Source organism: Pteropus medius, unplaced genomic scaffold (assembly GCF_902729225.1).
Source record: "Pteropus medius unplaced genomic scaffold, Ma_sr-lr_union100, whole genome shotgun sequence".
Taxonomy (NCBI): Eukaryota; Metazoa; Chordata; class Mammalia; order Chiroptera; family Pteropodidae; genus Pteropus; species Pteropus medius.
The window spans coordinates 15176674-15194568 of NW_024349225.1; the positions used below are offsets into that span (position 1 = coordinate 15176674).

Sequence of the window (17895 nt, forward strand, 5' to 3'; positions counted from 1 at the left end):
GGAGCAGGAGAGCCGAGGCGAGGAGGGAGGTGGATGGAGGCTGGACTGGTTGTGGAGTTTAGGACCCTGCTGTCCCTTGGTACCATGTGGGGAGTGGTCCCATAGTTAGAGAAGACCCTTCCTCCTCCCGCCGATAAACAGGTTTCCCTCCCCCCGAATAAAGGTAATTTGCAGAGATTCAGAAGGTAGGGCTCCTCCCAGCCTTCGGGCCACTTCCTGTCGCTGGGTCCTCCGTGTTTGCTGTCCTTTTATCTGAACTTTCTCCTCACCCGGGGTCTGGGAAGGTCCTCGTTCCTAAGACAGTATCCCCACGCGACAGTTTGCAGGGTCGAGGGGCAGGTGGCCAGCACTGAGGGGTTCACAGAGTTGCGGGCTTGGGGCGAGGGTGTTAGGGAAGGTCTGGGTAGTTTGGACGCACCCCGAGACAGTGATTGAGGGGACTGAGTGAGGGAGGAAAGGCACAAGGGATCACACAGTTTGCGAGGACAGGATGGGGCAGTGAAGGGCAGGAGAGGAAACGGGAAATAGCACCCCAAAACAAAGTTCCGTCCCCTCCGGGGGCACGAACCAGAAGGTCTGGGAAAATCGAGCCAGCAGGAAGACGGGAGGAAGTTTAAACCATCTGAGGCGTCACTGAAGGAGGGTAAGATGCATCTAAGAAGGCAAAAGCCCTTCTCCTTCAGCTTCAGAATAGGGTTTTTTTCCTCTTCCAAAGGGAGGGCCCTAACTGGCTCTTGCCCCCTGCCGGGTTTAGGTTGTGGGGGGCTCAGCAGAGTTAGCCTCTCCTCTTGGCTGCTCTGAGTTCATGCCTCCCACATTATTCAAATATGAATCATCTCTAATTTCAGGGTTTGGCGGATCCAGGCCGCCGCCCGCTCCCCCGGCCTCGCGGTGCCTGCCGCTTCCACCCTCATGCATTCTGAATGTCCTTAGTTTGCTTCTTCTCAGTTATCACACGCCAGGGGAACTTTGGCCTTGAGCCTGTGTCACGGCCTCCCCGAAGTCAGCCAGGCCTCTGGGGGAGGGTCCCTGAGTCAGGCCTCTAGGGATTTGCAGGGAGTGGGAGCAGAAGGAGCCTACAGCCCTCGGTGGATGGCTCACAGCTTCTGTTGAAATGGAATCGCATCACTGGCAGGGACCACAGGCGACCTAGTTCGTCCCTCACTTTGTAGGAATGGAGGCCCACTGAGGTGCTAAGCCCACAGCCGAGGTGGGATGGAGCAGGGACCTCAGCTCGGTCCTCTGAAACCCAGGGCCAGCCCGGCTGGCGCTGTCCTCAGCTGCCTCTCTGGGTTTTTTGTTGTGGGGGGGTTTTGCTTGGTTGTTTTGAGGGGTGGTGCCGCTTTGTCTGTGCCTTCTTCCATCTGCACCTGGAGAGGCCACCCCTGCTGAGAGCAGGCAACAGGTTAGTGATCAGGGCCATCAGCTGTCAGGTGGCTGGGCTTCTGTGCTCTGCAGGTGAGGCTGGTTCCTGGGTCCCACTGACCTGTGGCTGGCGGCCCCTGCCCCCAGCTTCTGCTTCGCCCCTCACCCATCCCAACTGTCCGTTGTCGCTGGGGCGCCGGACAAGCTGCTCTCACCAAACAAAGTAGAAGCTCTAACAATGGCGGCTGGAAAGGAGGAGGGAGGAGAGGGAAGCAGTCAAGGATGCCACGGGTTCAGACTCACCTTTAACGGAGGAACCACGAGAGAGTGGTGAGAAATTTTAGTCCGGCCCAATCAATGAATTCTCTCCTGAGGGGGTGGGAGAGAGGGAGGGAGAAAGAAGAGGACAGATTAAAAAATGAGTCAGAGAGCCAGGAGAAAAACGTTCGCTCTCCCTCCCTCCGCCCCCCCCCTTCTCGTCCTCCCTCCTCCCCTCCCTTGTTCCTCCCAACTGCGGGCTGCGCAGTTTCTAATCAGCGCCTGAGCGTCCCCCTCGCAGGCTCCAGCAGCTCCTTCCCTGGCTTCCGTTGCTAAGATTCCGGGTCTCTGTCTCTGGATTTAGCCTGACGGTTTCTCATTGTCGTTGCGATGCTGCTTCCCGTGATCGCCGCTGTTGTTGTTTTGAATGAAACAAAATGCTCACCAGCTGCTCTTTTAGCAACAGGTGCCACCTAGCAGTGAGACTGGCAGGAGGGCTCGCTCCGTCTTTGTCCCCGAGTGGATGGCCCGTCACCCTCTCCCGGCCTCGGGGCTGTGAGAAAGGCCAGAGCCGTGGGACGCCAGGAAGGGACGCGCTCTGAGAGCGGGCGGTGTGTGTCCTTGGGGACTCCCGGGTCTCGCATAGTGGCATCCCCTTTGGAACCCCTTCCTCCGCGGCGCGTGCTAACCCTCCCGTGTAGCTGAGTATTGTGACTGATGCTGAGAATCCAGAGAGAAGACACGGCCCTCGAGTCAGTGACTCAAACGGGTTTAGGGTAACTCTGACGCAGAGGTAACGGTCTAGGATGAGGGCCGAGAGGCACGTGCCGCCCAAACCTGGGGTCCGGTGCAGCGGCCGAGACGGCCCCCCAGGGGAGATGCCCGCTAGACACTCGCTCGTGCACGGGTGGGCATCGTGTAGGGTCAAGAGATGAAGGAGGCGCCGCCGCGGCCCTCGGGCGCTCGCTCACGGCCTGGTGGCGGGGACACCTGCGGTGCAGCTGTGAACGCACAGGTGTGGCGCGGCCCGTGCGGAGGCGATGATGGAGCAGGGCGCTGGGGGCTGTGGGGAGCCCCCGGCGGGCTCCGGACCCAGGGAACGGAGGTGTCCAGGACGGGTGTCACCTGGTCTGGTTTGCATCCAGGTGGACGCCTGATGACTGTGCGAGGACAGGCTTGGGGACAGAGAGTTAAAACGTTACCAGCCCTGGATAAGGAAGAGTCGCTTTAGAGACCACTGTCACCAGCTTCCTGACCCCCTTTCCGGTCGGGTGTGCCTCTCGATTTCCCTCCCCCCCTCGTTCTACTTTCCCCCGTGGCAGAGACCTTATTCACACCCGAATATCTTCCCACACTTTCTCACAGCTCTCCCCACTGCCCCCCGCCCCCAGCCCGGATGCTTCTCTCTGGATTAGGGCGGGGGCCTGTGTCCGTACCCCCAACACCCGGTAGATCGTCGACTCCCAGGATCCTGCCAGCTGCCAGCCACACAGACCTGGGGACGAGCGCGAGCAGCCCTAGGTCAGCTCCGTGCCAGGCCAGCGGTGTGAGGCTCGCGCCCCGTTCGGCGTTAGCGGCGTCGGGCCCGGGACTGGCTTCGTGGGAGGGGACCTGGCCGGTGCCAGGGGACGCGGGTCTCATGATCCGCTGGATGAGAGGACCTCTGAGGTCAGCGTCGGCTCTAAGATTCCACAGTTCTGAACTTTTTCCCAATTGGAACGAGTTGGAAATCAACACTAAAGAGCGACAGGTTCATTTTTCCTTTATAATCCATCCGCCCAGCGAAGAGCCACCGGGAGCCGTTTTCCGCAGCCTCTCCCTGGCGGCGAATGGTTGGCATGGGAACGCCAGCAGGGAGGGCGGCTCTGGCCAGGCCTCTCAGAGGAGGGGGGGGTGCAGTGCTCTGTGGACAGGACGGGGTCCACACGGAACGGTGGCGTGTGGTCAGGCTGGGGCGGGTAGTGCAAAGCGAGCGCTCTGACCCAGCGGGATGAACCCTGCGTGGCCCTGGAGTGTCCCCTCTGGTCTCAGCGTCGTGTTCCAGGAACCTCTCGCCTCTTCGCTCCTCCAACTATTTTAGCTTTTATGCCTCTCCCCCGCCCCCCATCAGAAATAAAAAGAGAGGTAGCACGTGATTGTTGTTCTCGCTCATTGACACGCCATAATGCGTTCGTATGTGTTAAGTGGCTTTCATTCACATCATCCCTCTGATCCTTCCAAGAACGGCTGATATTACCTACCTCGACTTGAGAAGACCAAGGCTCAGTGGTGACTCGTCTAAGACCAGGGTAGCTTATTGACCAAGAGCATAAGAAACAGTGTCACTGACTTAACATGAATTCTTGTTTCAAGGGCCCGAATCCAAGGGAAACATTCTTTTTCTGAGTCAGGTTGCCCGACTGGACCCCCTGATTTGAGTGAGCACACAGGGTGCGGTGTCTGTTATGGGCCGGTGAGTAGTGAGGCCCAGGGTTCATGGGACTCGGGGAAATGCCACAGGGAAAGCGAGAAAGAAGAGACGAGGGAACGAGGCACGGGAGAGCAGAGGGTGTGACCCGGTGACAGCAGGTACCGCTGACACGTCAGGGCCCATCGGGGACGAGGGGCTGGCGCTGTGGACCCGGGAGCCACACAGGATGGGGCTCTGGCACATGTATGCTTAAGGTCTCAGTCTTCAGGATAGGTTTTTGGCTCCCTGAAAGTGAGAGAAGGCATTCTGGACGGCTAGGGTTCTTTGTGGGCCCGAAGCATGGATGGGATGAGAAGGTGCTGCCTCCCTGTTCTCCTGCAGCGTCCGAGGCCTGCAGGGAGTGGAGCTCGGAACCAGAACCCTGGCGTCCAGCTGGGTCCCGCACTGGCCCTCCTCGCGCAGAGGACCAGGGCGAGCAGCTCATCTTTAGAGGGGACCCCAACATCGCACACCTGGCTTCCTTACGTACCCGGTCCTGACCTAGCCACGTGACCACAGTCACCTGCAGGAGAGGTTAGGGGATGCAGCACCTGGCTAGCTCGATGAAAACCTGGAAGTGCCACTAGGGCTTGGTTAGCGTCTCCACCTGTGTAGCGATGGGTCCGAGGAGCTTGTGTAACGTCCGGATGGAGGATGCGGCCGTGTGCTCAGGTCTGGAGTGCAGGTGAGAGGCCTAGACTGGAACACAGACGAGCTGAAGAAGGCTGACAAGGCTTTCTCACAGTTTTCTCTGTGCACATGGCCGCTCCACCCCAGAAGTCTGACCCACGCCTGGGAACCAGGACAGCTTCCAGGGCACTCCTGTCCTATGAGTAGAGACCGGCCTCTGTAGCAGGGCTTCGGTCCCTGTGGAGCAGGTGGGTCAGCGGGCCTGAGGCAAGTCAGGCGCAAAGGAGAGACCCTTCCGGCTCCCATTGGCACAGAGGCGGCAGAGGACACGGACACAGGGCTCGGAGGACACATGGGACACGTGTGTACTGGCCACAGATGACAGCCAGGCCGTGAGCAAAGCCCGCCCGGGCAGGGGCAGCGCTGGCCTTTCCCGCGACTCCGTGGGAAAGGGGGTGCTGCTGCCCGTCACGGTTTTCACGTGGCACGGCTGGTCACCCCAACCCTGAAATGAATCACGCAATCAGGGAGCCAACAAGAGAAACAGATCCTGGCCCCGTTAGGCAGGAAAGGGATTTATCGGGAGGAAGCCGGCTAACTCGCAGAGCCAACGGGAGGCCGTAGGACCAGGCTCAGAGACTAGACAAACACCGAGGGCATGTCCACGGTCCTTTGTAAAGCCTTTCGATTCTATTTTTAACTCACAGCTACGAAAAAGATGAATGGTTCCTGTTCTGGGGGGCGGGGAGAGTCAAGCCGTGTTTTCTTGGCCTCTGAACCTCGAGCCAGTGCTTTGCTCCCACCCCGACGAGGCCATCAATGGACGCGCAAGGTTTCTCTCCTCGTCTGGACGTGGGTCAAACCTGGGGGGATACTGGACACCTCCTTACTCACCTCTGACACTCAGAGAACCTGCCCATCACCTGCCCCTAGAACGACGTCTTCAGAAACTGGGACGTGTTAAAAGTGTGAAGACCAAAGACGACTTTCTTCAAGAACATCCGAAGGCAGGGAGAGGGAGATCTGTGCTGTCACAGAGAAACCTCAGGCGTCCGAGGGCCGGGCTGTGCCGGGGAACGGGCGATTCCGAGGTCGGATCCCACTTGCGGGACTTCAAGAGTTAAGGGGTGGGTGAGCTGTAGACACAATTTCTAAAGACGCCCGTCCCTAGCAGTGATGATTTCCTGTGACCTTTTGGAGCAGCCTTTGTGTCTCTAAAATGGGGCTGTGCTTATAGATCCGCCTCGCGGAGATGCTGGCAGGAACAGCTTACGACTCGCGGGGAAAAGGAACTTGCTTTGAAAAAAATTTAAGTGCTAAAATAAGAACAGCATCGCTTCAGATACCGCTTTTGTTGTTCTCCGCAGAACACAGTTCTCCGTGTCTAGAATCCTTTTTCGACTTGAGAACTGGGGCAGGACCTTATTTTGCCACATCCGGGGAGGCGCTGTCCGCGCCGGGAGCTGATCTTCCCTGGCCTGGTGACTAGGGACCCCCGGTGAGACGGGGGCTGCTCTGAGCTGTCACTCATCCCTCTACTCTCCTGGATACTGGCCAGAGTCCTTTCTCTGCACGGGGACCACTTGCTAAGAAAGGCCCTTCGGACTCACTCTGTCATTTGTTCCTTCACTGGCCGGTGCAGCCCACATGATGTGAGCTGCAGCTACATTTGGTGGCTGCGCTGTACACTGGGGACACATGTCAACCAAACCCTGGTCCCTGCCCTCGGGGACCTGAGAGTTAGAAACCGAATTGAAATTCTATTGAATTTCTCAAGATCAGGAACTGGTCTTTTAAACCTATTTTCCCGGAACTTAGCGCAGTGTTTTAAAACATGTTTTTGATTGAACTTGAATTGGTCGGGGGCAGTTTTCAGGCATACGAGGGGTCCAGATCAGAACGGAAAGGGCTGGTGGTCCCAGTGACAACTCCCTCCTTTGCGGATGAAGAAAAACACCTGTAATCTTCGACGTGCCGTCTGGTGCTTCTTTGGTCGTAAATCCTAATTTTTCCACACGTGTTCTAGAGGGTATGACCCCTCACCTCACTCCGCTTCTTTTTTGTCTTCCCAAAGCGGTCTCTCTCGTTTTCTGGAATTCTTTAGTTTGCAGGAAGAAACACAGATTCTTTCTGCGCCGTGTAAATTTCTCTGTCAGAGCTTTGAAACGGCAGTCCCCTATGGCGTCACCAGTGGCTGGACTCAGAGCCCCAGCTGTCCCCTCGTGCCAGCACGTGCTCGCTCGTGTGAGTGAGCCCATGGACACAAGGGGCCCACTGGGGAGGCTGCTATAAAACCCAGGTGGTGACGGGGACCCGTGTGCTGTGATGGTTACAGAGCTTCGGAGCCAGTCAGCCTGGGCTCACAGCTGACTGTCACCTGCGAACTCTGAGATGTTGGGAAGATACGTACGTTCTCTGAGAACCAGTTTCTTCATCTATAAAACGGGTATGAGAATAATACCGACTTTACTGTGTTTTTGGAGAGAATTCATTAAGATACTACACGAATAGCGCTTGACCCAACTTCTGACATGCAGGCAGCACTTCGTAACTATTACGTGGTAGCAGGAAGAGAAAGCCGATGTAAGGGGGTGACGGGGGCATAGAGAAGAGTCAAAGCTGAGCGAAGGACAGACTTACCGACCGACGTGGCCAGGGACGGAGGAAATTGTCAGCGTCGTGACTGCCGTGAGGCAGGAGGATGTGGCTAGACTGGCAGAGAGCGGGCAGAGAGGAAGGGCCAGCTCACGAGCAGTTGCCGAGGCGGGAGGCGAGGAGGAGGTGAGTGAGCTTTAGACGTGCTTAATCTGACGCCCCTTAATCGATCCGAAGTTAATCACGCAGACGAGGCCTGAGGGAGTTGCTGGCGGTCGGGGCCACGGAAGTAAGATTTCCCAGACTGGACGCACTGACGAACACCCCGAAGAGGCTGAGAGTCCCTCGTTTGTTTACCTGGCATTCAAAGGTGACCTTCTTAGCCTGTATAGACTGCAGCATAAGAAATACCAAGTTTTTGGCATCTTGACGAGAGGTGAAACGGAACGAAGGACGAGTAAGAGCCCGAGCTGAGGACTGACTCGGCCCCAGCCCAGCCCTCCGTGTGCGCGGGGGCCGCCAGCCTTCTTCCTCCCCCCAGTTAGCTCCTGTCTCTGAGGGGCCCAATCTGGGGGTAGGCGTGGGGGTCCCATGAGAGGCACTTTTTAAAGCCGGGGGAGGGGCAGGTGGCAGCATCACAGGTTCAGATTTGGGTCCATCACGGTGAGGGGTACAGGGAACAATCCCTAAGCCTCGGGAGCGGGGCTGGCACCAGGGCGCAGGGCGCAGGCTGGAGCTCAGCGTGAGGCTCCAGGCCTAGCGGGGCAAATGGGTGGGGATACCACACCAGGGGGGCAGGCTGAGGGGAAGGGGTGCTGGTGGGGGGGGCATTGGGGGCCCGAGCCGGGGTTGGGGCCAAAGCACAGCTCCAGACCCCTGCCCGCAGTGGGAGTGGGGCCCCCGCAGACCTGGCCAGGCAGGTGTGGGACAGAGGCGGCATTCGCCCTGCAGTCGGAAGCTCCCGGAGCCGAAGCGGGGATTGGCGTGGTCAGCTTCCTCTCGAACTCGTCACTCGTCACCCTGAGATCCGACACGCTGATACTCCCGTGGGAGTCCTCGCCCCATCCTCTCCAGCTACCCGGCTCCACCCTCAGCTCGGATTCCGGTCTCCGGTTAGATCTGCGTGTGCAGGCTGGCTGTGCGTGTGCACACACGCAGGGCTACCGCCCGTTTCTGGCTTCCAGGCGGTGCACGCGTGCTTGCAAGGTGATGAGCGTGCGCGGGGAGCTGTGCCCTTGAACTCCTCGTTGCCCAGCCTGGCGTCCCTGTGCGGTCCCGCCACCGGCCATTCCACACAGCGTCCCGTACCGACATCTGTGCGCACCTGGCTCCAGGCTCAGAGCTGCTCAGAGGTCAACCGACTGTCCTTGACAGCAGTGGTAACAGCTACATTTATCGAGTGCTTACTGCATACCACGCTATCCAGGTGCTTAGGGTAAAACCTCATGCCACCCTCACACAACCCCGTGAGGAAGTTACTGCTATCCGGGTCTCACCAGTGAGAAAACGGAGCCTCGCAAGCGTTGACGGATGCGCCTCCGTCGTGCAGCTGGGATTCTGATTTAGGACCGTCTCTGAAATCCACACCTTGCCTATCACACTGTAACAAGGCAGGTGTCTCTGAGAACGTATTCCTTAGTCTTTGGGGCATGAGTTTATGTGTCTGCCACGGAAGAGGCTGAGCACCGAGTCACCTCTATGAATAATTAAAGGGGTCCAAGGGCTTGGTCGAGTGGCGGCCTCATTAACAGAGAGCAGAGCTGAGAAGGGGATGATTCTTCGTAATCTTCTACTGAACAAAACCCCCCATACTTAACTCTCTCGCAAAAAAACCAGCCGCCGCCCCCTCCCCTTACACTTCTGTGCTGCACCTGCCTCCGTGGCTGGTTTTATGTATCCCAGAAAGGCTGGGTCATGTGGTTTCCACGTTAGCTGAATCGGTGGCAGGGACGGAAGCAGTGGCCCTGGGAACCGCGGCTCTTCAGTGAACTTCCAGGTGGGAATTACTTGTGCGTGGATGGGGCTGACCTCTGCCATCTGGCCATAGTCAGACCTCGCCGTAGTCAGACCTCGTGGCGGTGGACAGCCGTGAGGTGCAGGACGGAGTAGCATTTGAGAGCTACCCTCTACCAGTCACAGTCACAGTGCTCTGCAGGTGACCGATGACATAATGTTGGTTAACAACCCCGTAAGAATTACAAGGCTCGCTTTACCAGTGGGGTGGCTCCAGAGGCCTCGTTAAGGCCTCACGGCCACTATCGGCCGGATGACAGCCAAAGCCCTATCGATTTGACGCCGATGCCATTTTGCTATAAAATGCCACGTATGGCTCATTTAACCACTTCCTCTGCAGAGTCCTAGAAGTTCGTTCATTTGCTCCTCCGTTCAGGTACCCCACAGGTAGCTGCGGAACGCCTGGTCGGTCCAAAACACCTTAAGAGTCGCTAAGTCGCAAGTACCCATTGCGTTCACTTCCCAGTTCTGCAGGGAGCAGAAACCCTTGTCTCCTCGTGGGAATTAGAGCCTAGTTTCTCCAGGTGCCTTCGCAGAGGCCCTGGTCTGCGAACCAGAAGACCCGAGTACAGATACAGAATCGTGTCCTGTCAAGGGCGCTTCTCCAGAAACAGACCCAGATAAGTGTGTGACAGGGCTGTGAGTGTGCTTTGCAGGATGTCACAGTGAACGCTGGCAGTGATGACGGACGAGGCACCCATGGACACCAGTCCTTTCGCACGCCTCAAGTCCACCTGCAATCCCAGGTGAAACTCTAGAAGCTGCCTTGGCAGGCAACCGGGGCCTTCTCCGAACCTCCTTACGATGCCTTTCTGTTCACGTTCCCTTTTCTCTGCCTCCTCATCACAATTCTACATTGGCTTCTAACCTCCGATCACACTAGAAGCTCCTGACTTTCCCATTCACCTGAGGAAGTCATGTTTTCTTTACTTGGAACTTCTAGATCTTTCCATCGAGTTCCTGTGCACCTCGAACACAAGGCTGGTCTTTTCACTGAAACTTCCCTCACTTCCTTGGACACCAAACCTCAGACTGGACTTTTTTGCCGCTTACACATCTCGTCCGCTTTCTCGCCTTCCCCCCGCCTTTTTCTGGTTTCCCTTCCCAGCCTTTGAACGAAGTCGGCCGCTTTTGATCTGAAATTCTCCATTTCTCTCAAAGCCGTCACTTCCCCTTCATCTCTCGTCCCCTCTGGTTCTTCACCGGCTGGAAGGGAAGTCACTTCCTCCTAGAGTCATACTTCCTGGCTTCATCGTCCTCATTTATCAGATATCGGTTGAGTGCCTGTGGGCTTCACAAGCCAGGACAGCAAGATGAAGCACATTCCTGACCCGACCAGTCTGATGGGGGCGGCGGGCATGGAAATGAACACGTGCAACATTATCGTAATACGTGTCTGGAGGAGAACGTGGGAGATGCTGATGGCCCGGTGTAGGAAGCGACAAATGCGCCGACTGGTCAGAGAAGGCTTTGCAAAAAGCCTTTCAACTGGGCTTTGAAAGGTGGGCGTTTCCCAGGGACAGAAGCGGGGAAGAAGCATTCCGGAAGCAAGAAACGTCATGTGCCGGGGCCACCGCTGTGAGCCAGCATATCCCACTTGGGGACACTGGTGTCCTTGGAGGTCAGGGCTCCAGTAGAGGCGCTGCAGGGAGTGAGGCCGAGCACGCGAGAGGGACTGGATGGCCGAGCGTCTTAAATGCCTTGCCCAGAATGTTGGGATTTGTCCTGAAGGCCCCAGGAAATGAGCGGAGGGTGTTAAGATGGAGAGCCATGTCGTCAGTTTAAGGACAGCGCCTGAACTACAGCAAGAAGGGACCACCTGTGGGCGAGCGCAGGCAGGGGGCCCAGGCGGCAGGTTCCTGCGATGTTACAAGCGAGAAACGGGGGGGCTTGAAAACGTGGGGTTGAAGAAGAGGGAGGGACTATTGACGACGTTAAGAGGGCACGGCGACGTGACGTGGTGACTGCCTGGGCCCTGGGTGTCACGGCGGGTTCCAGACGAGGCGCCCGAGGTGGATTCTGATGCCGTGAGCAGTGATGGGAGAGACGGCGAGGGCGGGGAGGCGGGACCACGCGGTGGGACCATGCGGCGTGCGGCGGGGTCCAGGATGTGGATGCCGCGGGGGCCTGTGCGTTCTGTTTTGCAGCCGCGGCGGACGGCCTGCAGGTGACGGCGCCCGACAAGAAGAAGGTGGCCATGCTCTTCCAGCCCACCGTGCTTCGCTGCCGCTTCTCCACGTCCTCCCAGCAGCCCGCGGTCGTGCAGTGGAAGTTCAAGTCCTACTGCCAGGATCGCATGGGGGAGTCCTTGGGCATGCCCTCGCCCCGGGCCCAGGCTCTCAGCAAGAGGAACCTGGAGTGGGACCCCTACCTGGACTGCCTGGACAGCAGGAGGACTGTCCGAGTGGTCGCTTCGAAACAGGGCTCGACCGTCACCCTGGGAGACTTCTACAGGGGCAGAGAGATCACGATCGTGCACGGTAACGACACCTCTGCTCTGAACCCTGGGCCTGGGCGGGACGCTGCTTCCATCCCCCCCCCGACACAAGGGGACGTCGGGCTCTCGGCCCTCAGGGCCTCGAGGCTTTGATCTGAGGGGAGATGGCAGCATCGTGGGGCCTAGGACGTTGCTTTAATGAGATGGCGAGGGGAGGAGAGGGGGCGCGGTACTATCTTAAGACACAGAGGTGAGCTGGGGAATAGGGTTCTGAGCCTGAACAGAACAGAAGCAGGGTCTGGTGGAAGAGGCTCCTCGGCCAGACCCTAGACCTTGGCCTGCCTGGCCCTTTCCCAGACTCGGGAAGCAGAGCCCCTTTGCCAGGAGAGGCGGGCATGCGGGGAAGTTACAGGGCTGGGCACGCACCAGGCCCCCGGTGGTTCAGCCCCAGCTCCGCCCTTTCCCCTGCTCCCTAAAGCCTTGGCCAAGAAAAGACCAAAGAGTCGTAGGTGACCTATTTTATTATTTGAACTTTGAAGAACTCCTGTGAAGCCAGCTCACGTCCGGGAGTCCAGAGTCATTCTGGAATTTAGTGGCCGTCAGGGGCCTCTGCCCGCCCGCTGGGCTCAAAGCTGTGCTCTCCATCCCTGGAGCAGGACCAGATCCCGGAGCTGCTCTCCGTCTTTAGCCTCAGGGGTGCTGGCTTTTGTCCCTGGGTAGGTTTGGTTTAGATAAGGCAAACACCTGTCAGCCACCAGCCAGGTAAAGAAACAGCACACAGAGCGGGGGGGACCGCGGCCAGGGCCCCTCTCAGAGGCCGGTGCAAGGACTGAGCTCTTCTTTCCGTGATATCAGATGCAGACCTTCAAATTGGAAAACTCGCGTGGGGAGACAGCGGACTCTACTACTGCGTCATCACGACCCCTGACGACCTGGAGGGCAAAAACGAGGACTCGGTGGAGCTGCTGGTGTTGGGTAAGCGACAGCCACCGGCATGCGCGTCCACCTCCGAGGGCTGCTCGGTCAGCCGCGGTCAGCGCAGCGGCTGGGTCCTTCCTGCCCAGACAAACCGGTGTTCGAGGGCGCTCTTTAAGCACAGAGCCGTGCTTCTGCTACCTCGTTTCTGGGGGGCTGGGACCCCCTGTTCAGCGTTGCCGCAGTGTTGCCTCTGCTTTCCGAGTTTTTTATTCTTTCCTTCTTTCTCTCCTTCCCTTTGCACCTGTAACCCTGATTTCTCCCTGCTCTAAGCTTTCCTTATCTATGTGCTAATTGTCGAAGAAAATGCCGTAGTTAGTTCTTGAAGCAGGGTAGAGACCACTGAGAGAGAGGAATTCCCTGGTGAGTCGGGATCTCCTGAGAGCCCGGAACCTTCCATCCATCACCTCCGCTTAGAACAAGCACAGGAAAGATGGCCACGTGCCGGGGAGTTGAAGAAAAGTGTCCTGGAGAGAGGCAGGCACGTGCCGGTGTCCGCCGGGGAGGCAGATGTCTCGAAACCTAAAAGTGTCTGAGTTATTCTCAAAGCACGTCTATCCGATCCGTATTAATTTCTTCGTAAATGAAAACTCATTACTTCTGGCTGTTTTTCCTCTTTCGTTCACTGGAGGGATGTCAGCGAGAGATGACCTCCCGGTCTGAACTGCAAACTGAGCACGTGTTTTGTACTCTGTAAATGTTGGCTGAACAAGGAAATTAGAATAAAACATAGAAATGAAGACGAGAAACCACCTCAACTGTAGGAGAAAAGGCAAACACTTGAAGCCGTTTTTCCAAAGAAATCACATTTTTTTGAGCTTTCAAGAAACCAGACGATAACAATTGGGGGGGATATTTAAGGGTGTTTTCTCCTAAAGGCAAATGAGGTTGAAAGTTAATTTTTACCCTACATGGTAAACTCAGCGCCCAGGGAGAAAACGGAATTTGCTCCTTCGGATTTTCGTTTCTGTCTATTGTGACTGTGCGACTTCGGCAAATCATCTGTTCCGCCGCCTTAATTTCATAGTTTACAAAACGGGTTCGGCTAATGATTATTTATTAATAGTTAACCCTTTAACTAATAACAATTGACCCTCGTTAGAGGGTCGACTTCATTCAAATACACACACCCTGGGTCCGATATGTAAAGCCCTGACTGCTGTGATTTGTAAAGGAATGGAAACCATGACAGATATGAAGAAGGAAATGAAAAAGTAAAAGGCTCGTGGGGACATCGTGAAAGAAGACGGGGAAATCAGACTCGGGGTCTGCTGTGACTCGGTAAATCAGAAGGTGACGAAGAGAGAAACTTCTCTAATCACGCGGCATTAACGGCCAGGTCGGAAGGGACAAGCGGTTCACCGAGACTGCGGTCAGCTGAGGTGGACACAGCTATCTGGCCAGTGCAGCCATTTGTAGGGGAAGCTGCACGATCGTCCGTGCAGGAAAGGAGGCCAGGTGCAGACCACGTTAAATCACCTGGTCCTCGTGCCGCGGACGTGGGGGAAGAAGAGAGCGGGAGCCTCGTCATCCGAGGATGCGCTGAGGGTGGGAGGCGCGTCCCCCAGGCTCGAAGCCCACGAAGCAACGTGGGCAAAGGCGCTGCATCCTCAGGACAAGAAGGGGCGGCGAAAGGGAGGCTCGGATGAAAACCGGTCGCCGGCGACGGGAGAAACGAAGAAGGACGGAGACCGGCGTCGCTTCAGAAGAATCGTAACGGGAAAGCGGGGAGGCTGCGGGTCAGCTCGACGCGGCAGAAGCGGCAGGTCTGTGGGACGAGCAGACACGCGCTGGGTCCTCCGGGAGGAGACCGGTCCCGCCGCGCTCCACGTGGATCAGAAATGTCCAAAGCACGAGCGAGGTGCCACGGAAATGCCTCAGGGCCACGCTAGCTGTGTTAGTTATTTAAAGGGGTGAGTCTGAAGTCTGTGAGAACTTTCTGGGTGCGTACAGAACTGTCTTCACTTTCCGAACGCAAAATTCTGGGTCGTCTTGATAGAATGTTTTGAAATACTGGTGCAGTTTTAAGAGTTCTGACGATTTGGTCGTTGTATCGTGCAGGCCTGTTTGGTAGGCGTCCTTTGTATGTGTGACCAGGAGAGCAGCCTGATTTCTGGGATTTTTGCCCAGGAGGGCAGATAACTGGGTCCACAGTTTCAACCGCCATGAGCCACTGGTTCGGCCAGTGAATTTTATATGAGGAAAGGTCGGAAGGCCTGGTCTAGGGAAAGAGTACACGGACAGGGAGCCTGTCCACGGACCAGGACTGCAGGTCACGGGGGAGGGTGTCCGCCAGTGTGAACTCCCGGGGACATCTGCAGACGGATGTGTCCTCAGGAGCAGTGACTTCTCTGTCCTCATGAGGGTGGAAACCTTCTCACGAGTCATATCAGGCTTTTTTTTTGCATAGGAAAAAGCACTTCCGTGACTTTTGAGCTTTATTTCGATTCTTAAATTCTCGGATTAGAAAGCAGATGAACGTGGGCGATGTGACTACCTGGATAAATGAGAAAACGACCTCCAGGAACTCGGTCCTCGTGGCAGAGATCGGAGGGGTTGCGGTCTGGCGAGGGGGACATGCGGGGTGACGCGCATTCACGAGGAAGCCCGAGGGCAGAGCTGCCCCCAGCAGCAGGAGGAGAAACTACCGTTGGCTTGAAGGAGTTGAGCGTTCAGCTCTGCTCGGAGGTGGTCGCGAAATGGGGAGCAGAAAACCGGTTGGGATTTCAGGCGACCAGTCAGAGAAGGAAGATGATAAGTTAGAGGCAGACGTAAGGCGAACTCGGTCTTCTCATCACACGGAAGAGCTGAGCGCGGGGACGGCAGAGTGGCGTGTCTGTGACACGAAGACCCCGGATTTCATCTGAGGACTCTGGGGGCCGGCGAAGGAACCTTAACGGAGGAATGGAATCGGATCTCAAGGCCCGAGCAATAATTAGCAGCAGGGCGGACGATGCATTGGAGAGAAAGTACTGGAACGGAGGACCAGTTATGGGGCTGCCGGAGCAGCGTGGATGAGAGGAGACGAGAGTCTGAAGCCGAGGGCGAAAGGAAACGTTCCTGGGACGGAAGCGACGGATCCTGGTGACTAATGTATAAAAGGAAACGAGAGAGAGGCATGACTCAAAGGGACACCGTGACTCCGAGCTGGGCAGCCAGCTGTTCCACCAACTCGGAGACAGGACACAGGTCGGGAGGCGGGCCGGAGACAGAGAGTGAGTCGGTGCCTGACACGTTGCCTGCGAGAGGCCTGGGAGGGACCCCGAGGTGGAGAGGTCCCGCTGACGATTGGAGATGCGTGTCTGGGACTCAGTGGAGGAGCGAGGACTGGAGGGGACAGATCTGAGAATCAGGAGCGATCGTCAGAACCAGGAAGGAACAGACGGGACACCCGGGGAGATGACGCAACGTGAAGCGGGCCTGGGACGGGCCCCGTCGGCCCGACGGGCTAGCCGCCCTCCGCGTGAGCGGTAGCATCGCCACCGCACGCGTGCCTGGATTTGGCGCGGTGCCGGAAGCTTCTCAACGCAGCAGGCCACGAGCTCTGCAGGGGCCGGGACCAGCTCTCATCCTCCCTTCCATCCGCCATGCCTAGCACAGTGTCTACAATAAAGACACTGTAACATACTTAATCTGCGGCCTCTTAAATGTTAGTCAGTGCTGAGTATGTGTGTGTGTGTGTACGTGTACATATATAGTTGTTGACTTACAAAGTGTCAATACAGTAAAAATCTACAGTCTCAAGTGAGATACCCTGGTTTCATCTCATTGGTCATAATTCTTTATCTAGGTTTTTGATTCGTTACCAGTGATGGACCCATCAGAGACTGTGATCGAAAGCTACAGAAGTAGATGCTGGCTAACTGGAGCAGATAGGAAGTCGTTGGAAGGATATCAAAATCGCAAGGCTGGACAGGCAGTCTCTGGGAAGGGGAATGGTATATCAGAGTCAGTCTTGTTGGCCTCTGTAAAGACGAACCCAAATCTCAGGGACTTACCACAGTGGGAGCTGGTTACTTCATCTTATCACAGGCGTGAGTACGAGGTTCACCCCCTTCTGGTGGTGGTGGCGCAGGGGGCCAGGCTTCTCCGTTGTTTGGCTCTGCTGTACTGAAGGCCTTTGCTCCCAGCTGCACAGAAAGAGAGGGTGAGGTAGGTCACGTGGGATTTTTTTCGGCACCGGGTCTGACGGTGACATGGGTCACTTCCGCTGTTATTTTGCGTGTGTCCAGGGAGATAGTAAAAACGTTTTGATGAACACGGACGGCATAGTCCCTGCCCTGCCGGAGATGCTCCAGCGTCTGTGCAGCAAAAATTAACAGACGTTGTTTCAGGGCTCCCCAGCTAGAAAAGCCTCAACTCGACTGATTTTTGCTGATCTTGCATTTTCCTACTCAAGAATCAGTCTCACAGATAGTTTTTGGTGGTTGCCAGATGGGAGGGGGGCCAGGGTGAATAAGGGGAAGGGGTTAAGATACACGCGTTGCCAGTTATAAAAACAGTCGCAGGCATGTAAAGTCCAGCACAGAGAATATACTCAATCATAAAATAACGACGTGTGGTGTCTGTCACACGGCTGTCACGTAAGTCGCTAGACTTATTGGGGCGATCACGTCATAAGTCATACAAACGTCTAATCGCTGTATTGTATACCAGAAACTAATACGATAGTGTATGTCGACTGTAATTGAAAAAAATATTTTTAAAAAAGAATCGGTCTCAGGAGAGAGAGTCCCAGTTGGCTCCGTTTGGACAGGTGTCCACTGCTTAGCTTCAGGAGATCAGGGACTCTCGGTGGCTACTCTTTCAAGATATGGAGCAGAATTAATTCCCCAGAGTAAACTGGGGCACTGTCACAAAGAAAGGATGTGAGATGTCTCCAAAAGCAGTAAATGTCCCCCAAAGTGGTGCCATTACCACATCTATTATGAATATTAACGTGCATTGAGAATAACTCGTAGTGCATGAACTTCTCTAAAACCCTGGGTGGCAGGAGAGCAGGCATTATGTCCCCATTCTCGAAGCGGAGAATTTAATGTTCGGGTTTCGTAATTATCATCCCGGTGAAAAAAAAAATGTCGGTGCTCGAACCCCAGAGTTTTGAGTCCTAGCCTCACCTCTTCCCACAAGACCTCTCGGCCTGTCTGTATTCAGAAGCTACAGGATGCTTCTT

At 56.3% G+C, this 17895-nt stretch overlaps 1 protein-coding gene across 2 annotated transcripts in view; it reads left to right on the forward strand.

Moving 5' to 3' along the window:
* Positions 1-17895, forward strand: part of ILDR2 (immunoglobulin like domain containing receptor 2) — a 50868-nt gene that overhangs the window by 831 nt on the left and 32142 nt on the right. For both annotated transcript variants that reach the window (XM_039881549.1, XM_039881550.1), the window contains exons 2-3: positions 11458-11790; positions 12603-12722. In XM_039881549.1, the coding sequence (XP_039737483.1) occupies positions 11458-11790; positions 12603-12722 (453 nt within the window). The remainder of the gene's footprint in view (positions 1-11457; positions 11791-12602; positions 12723-17895) is intronic.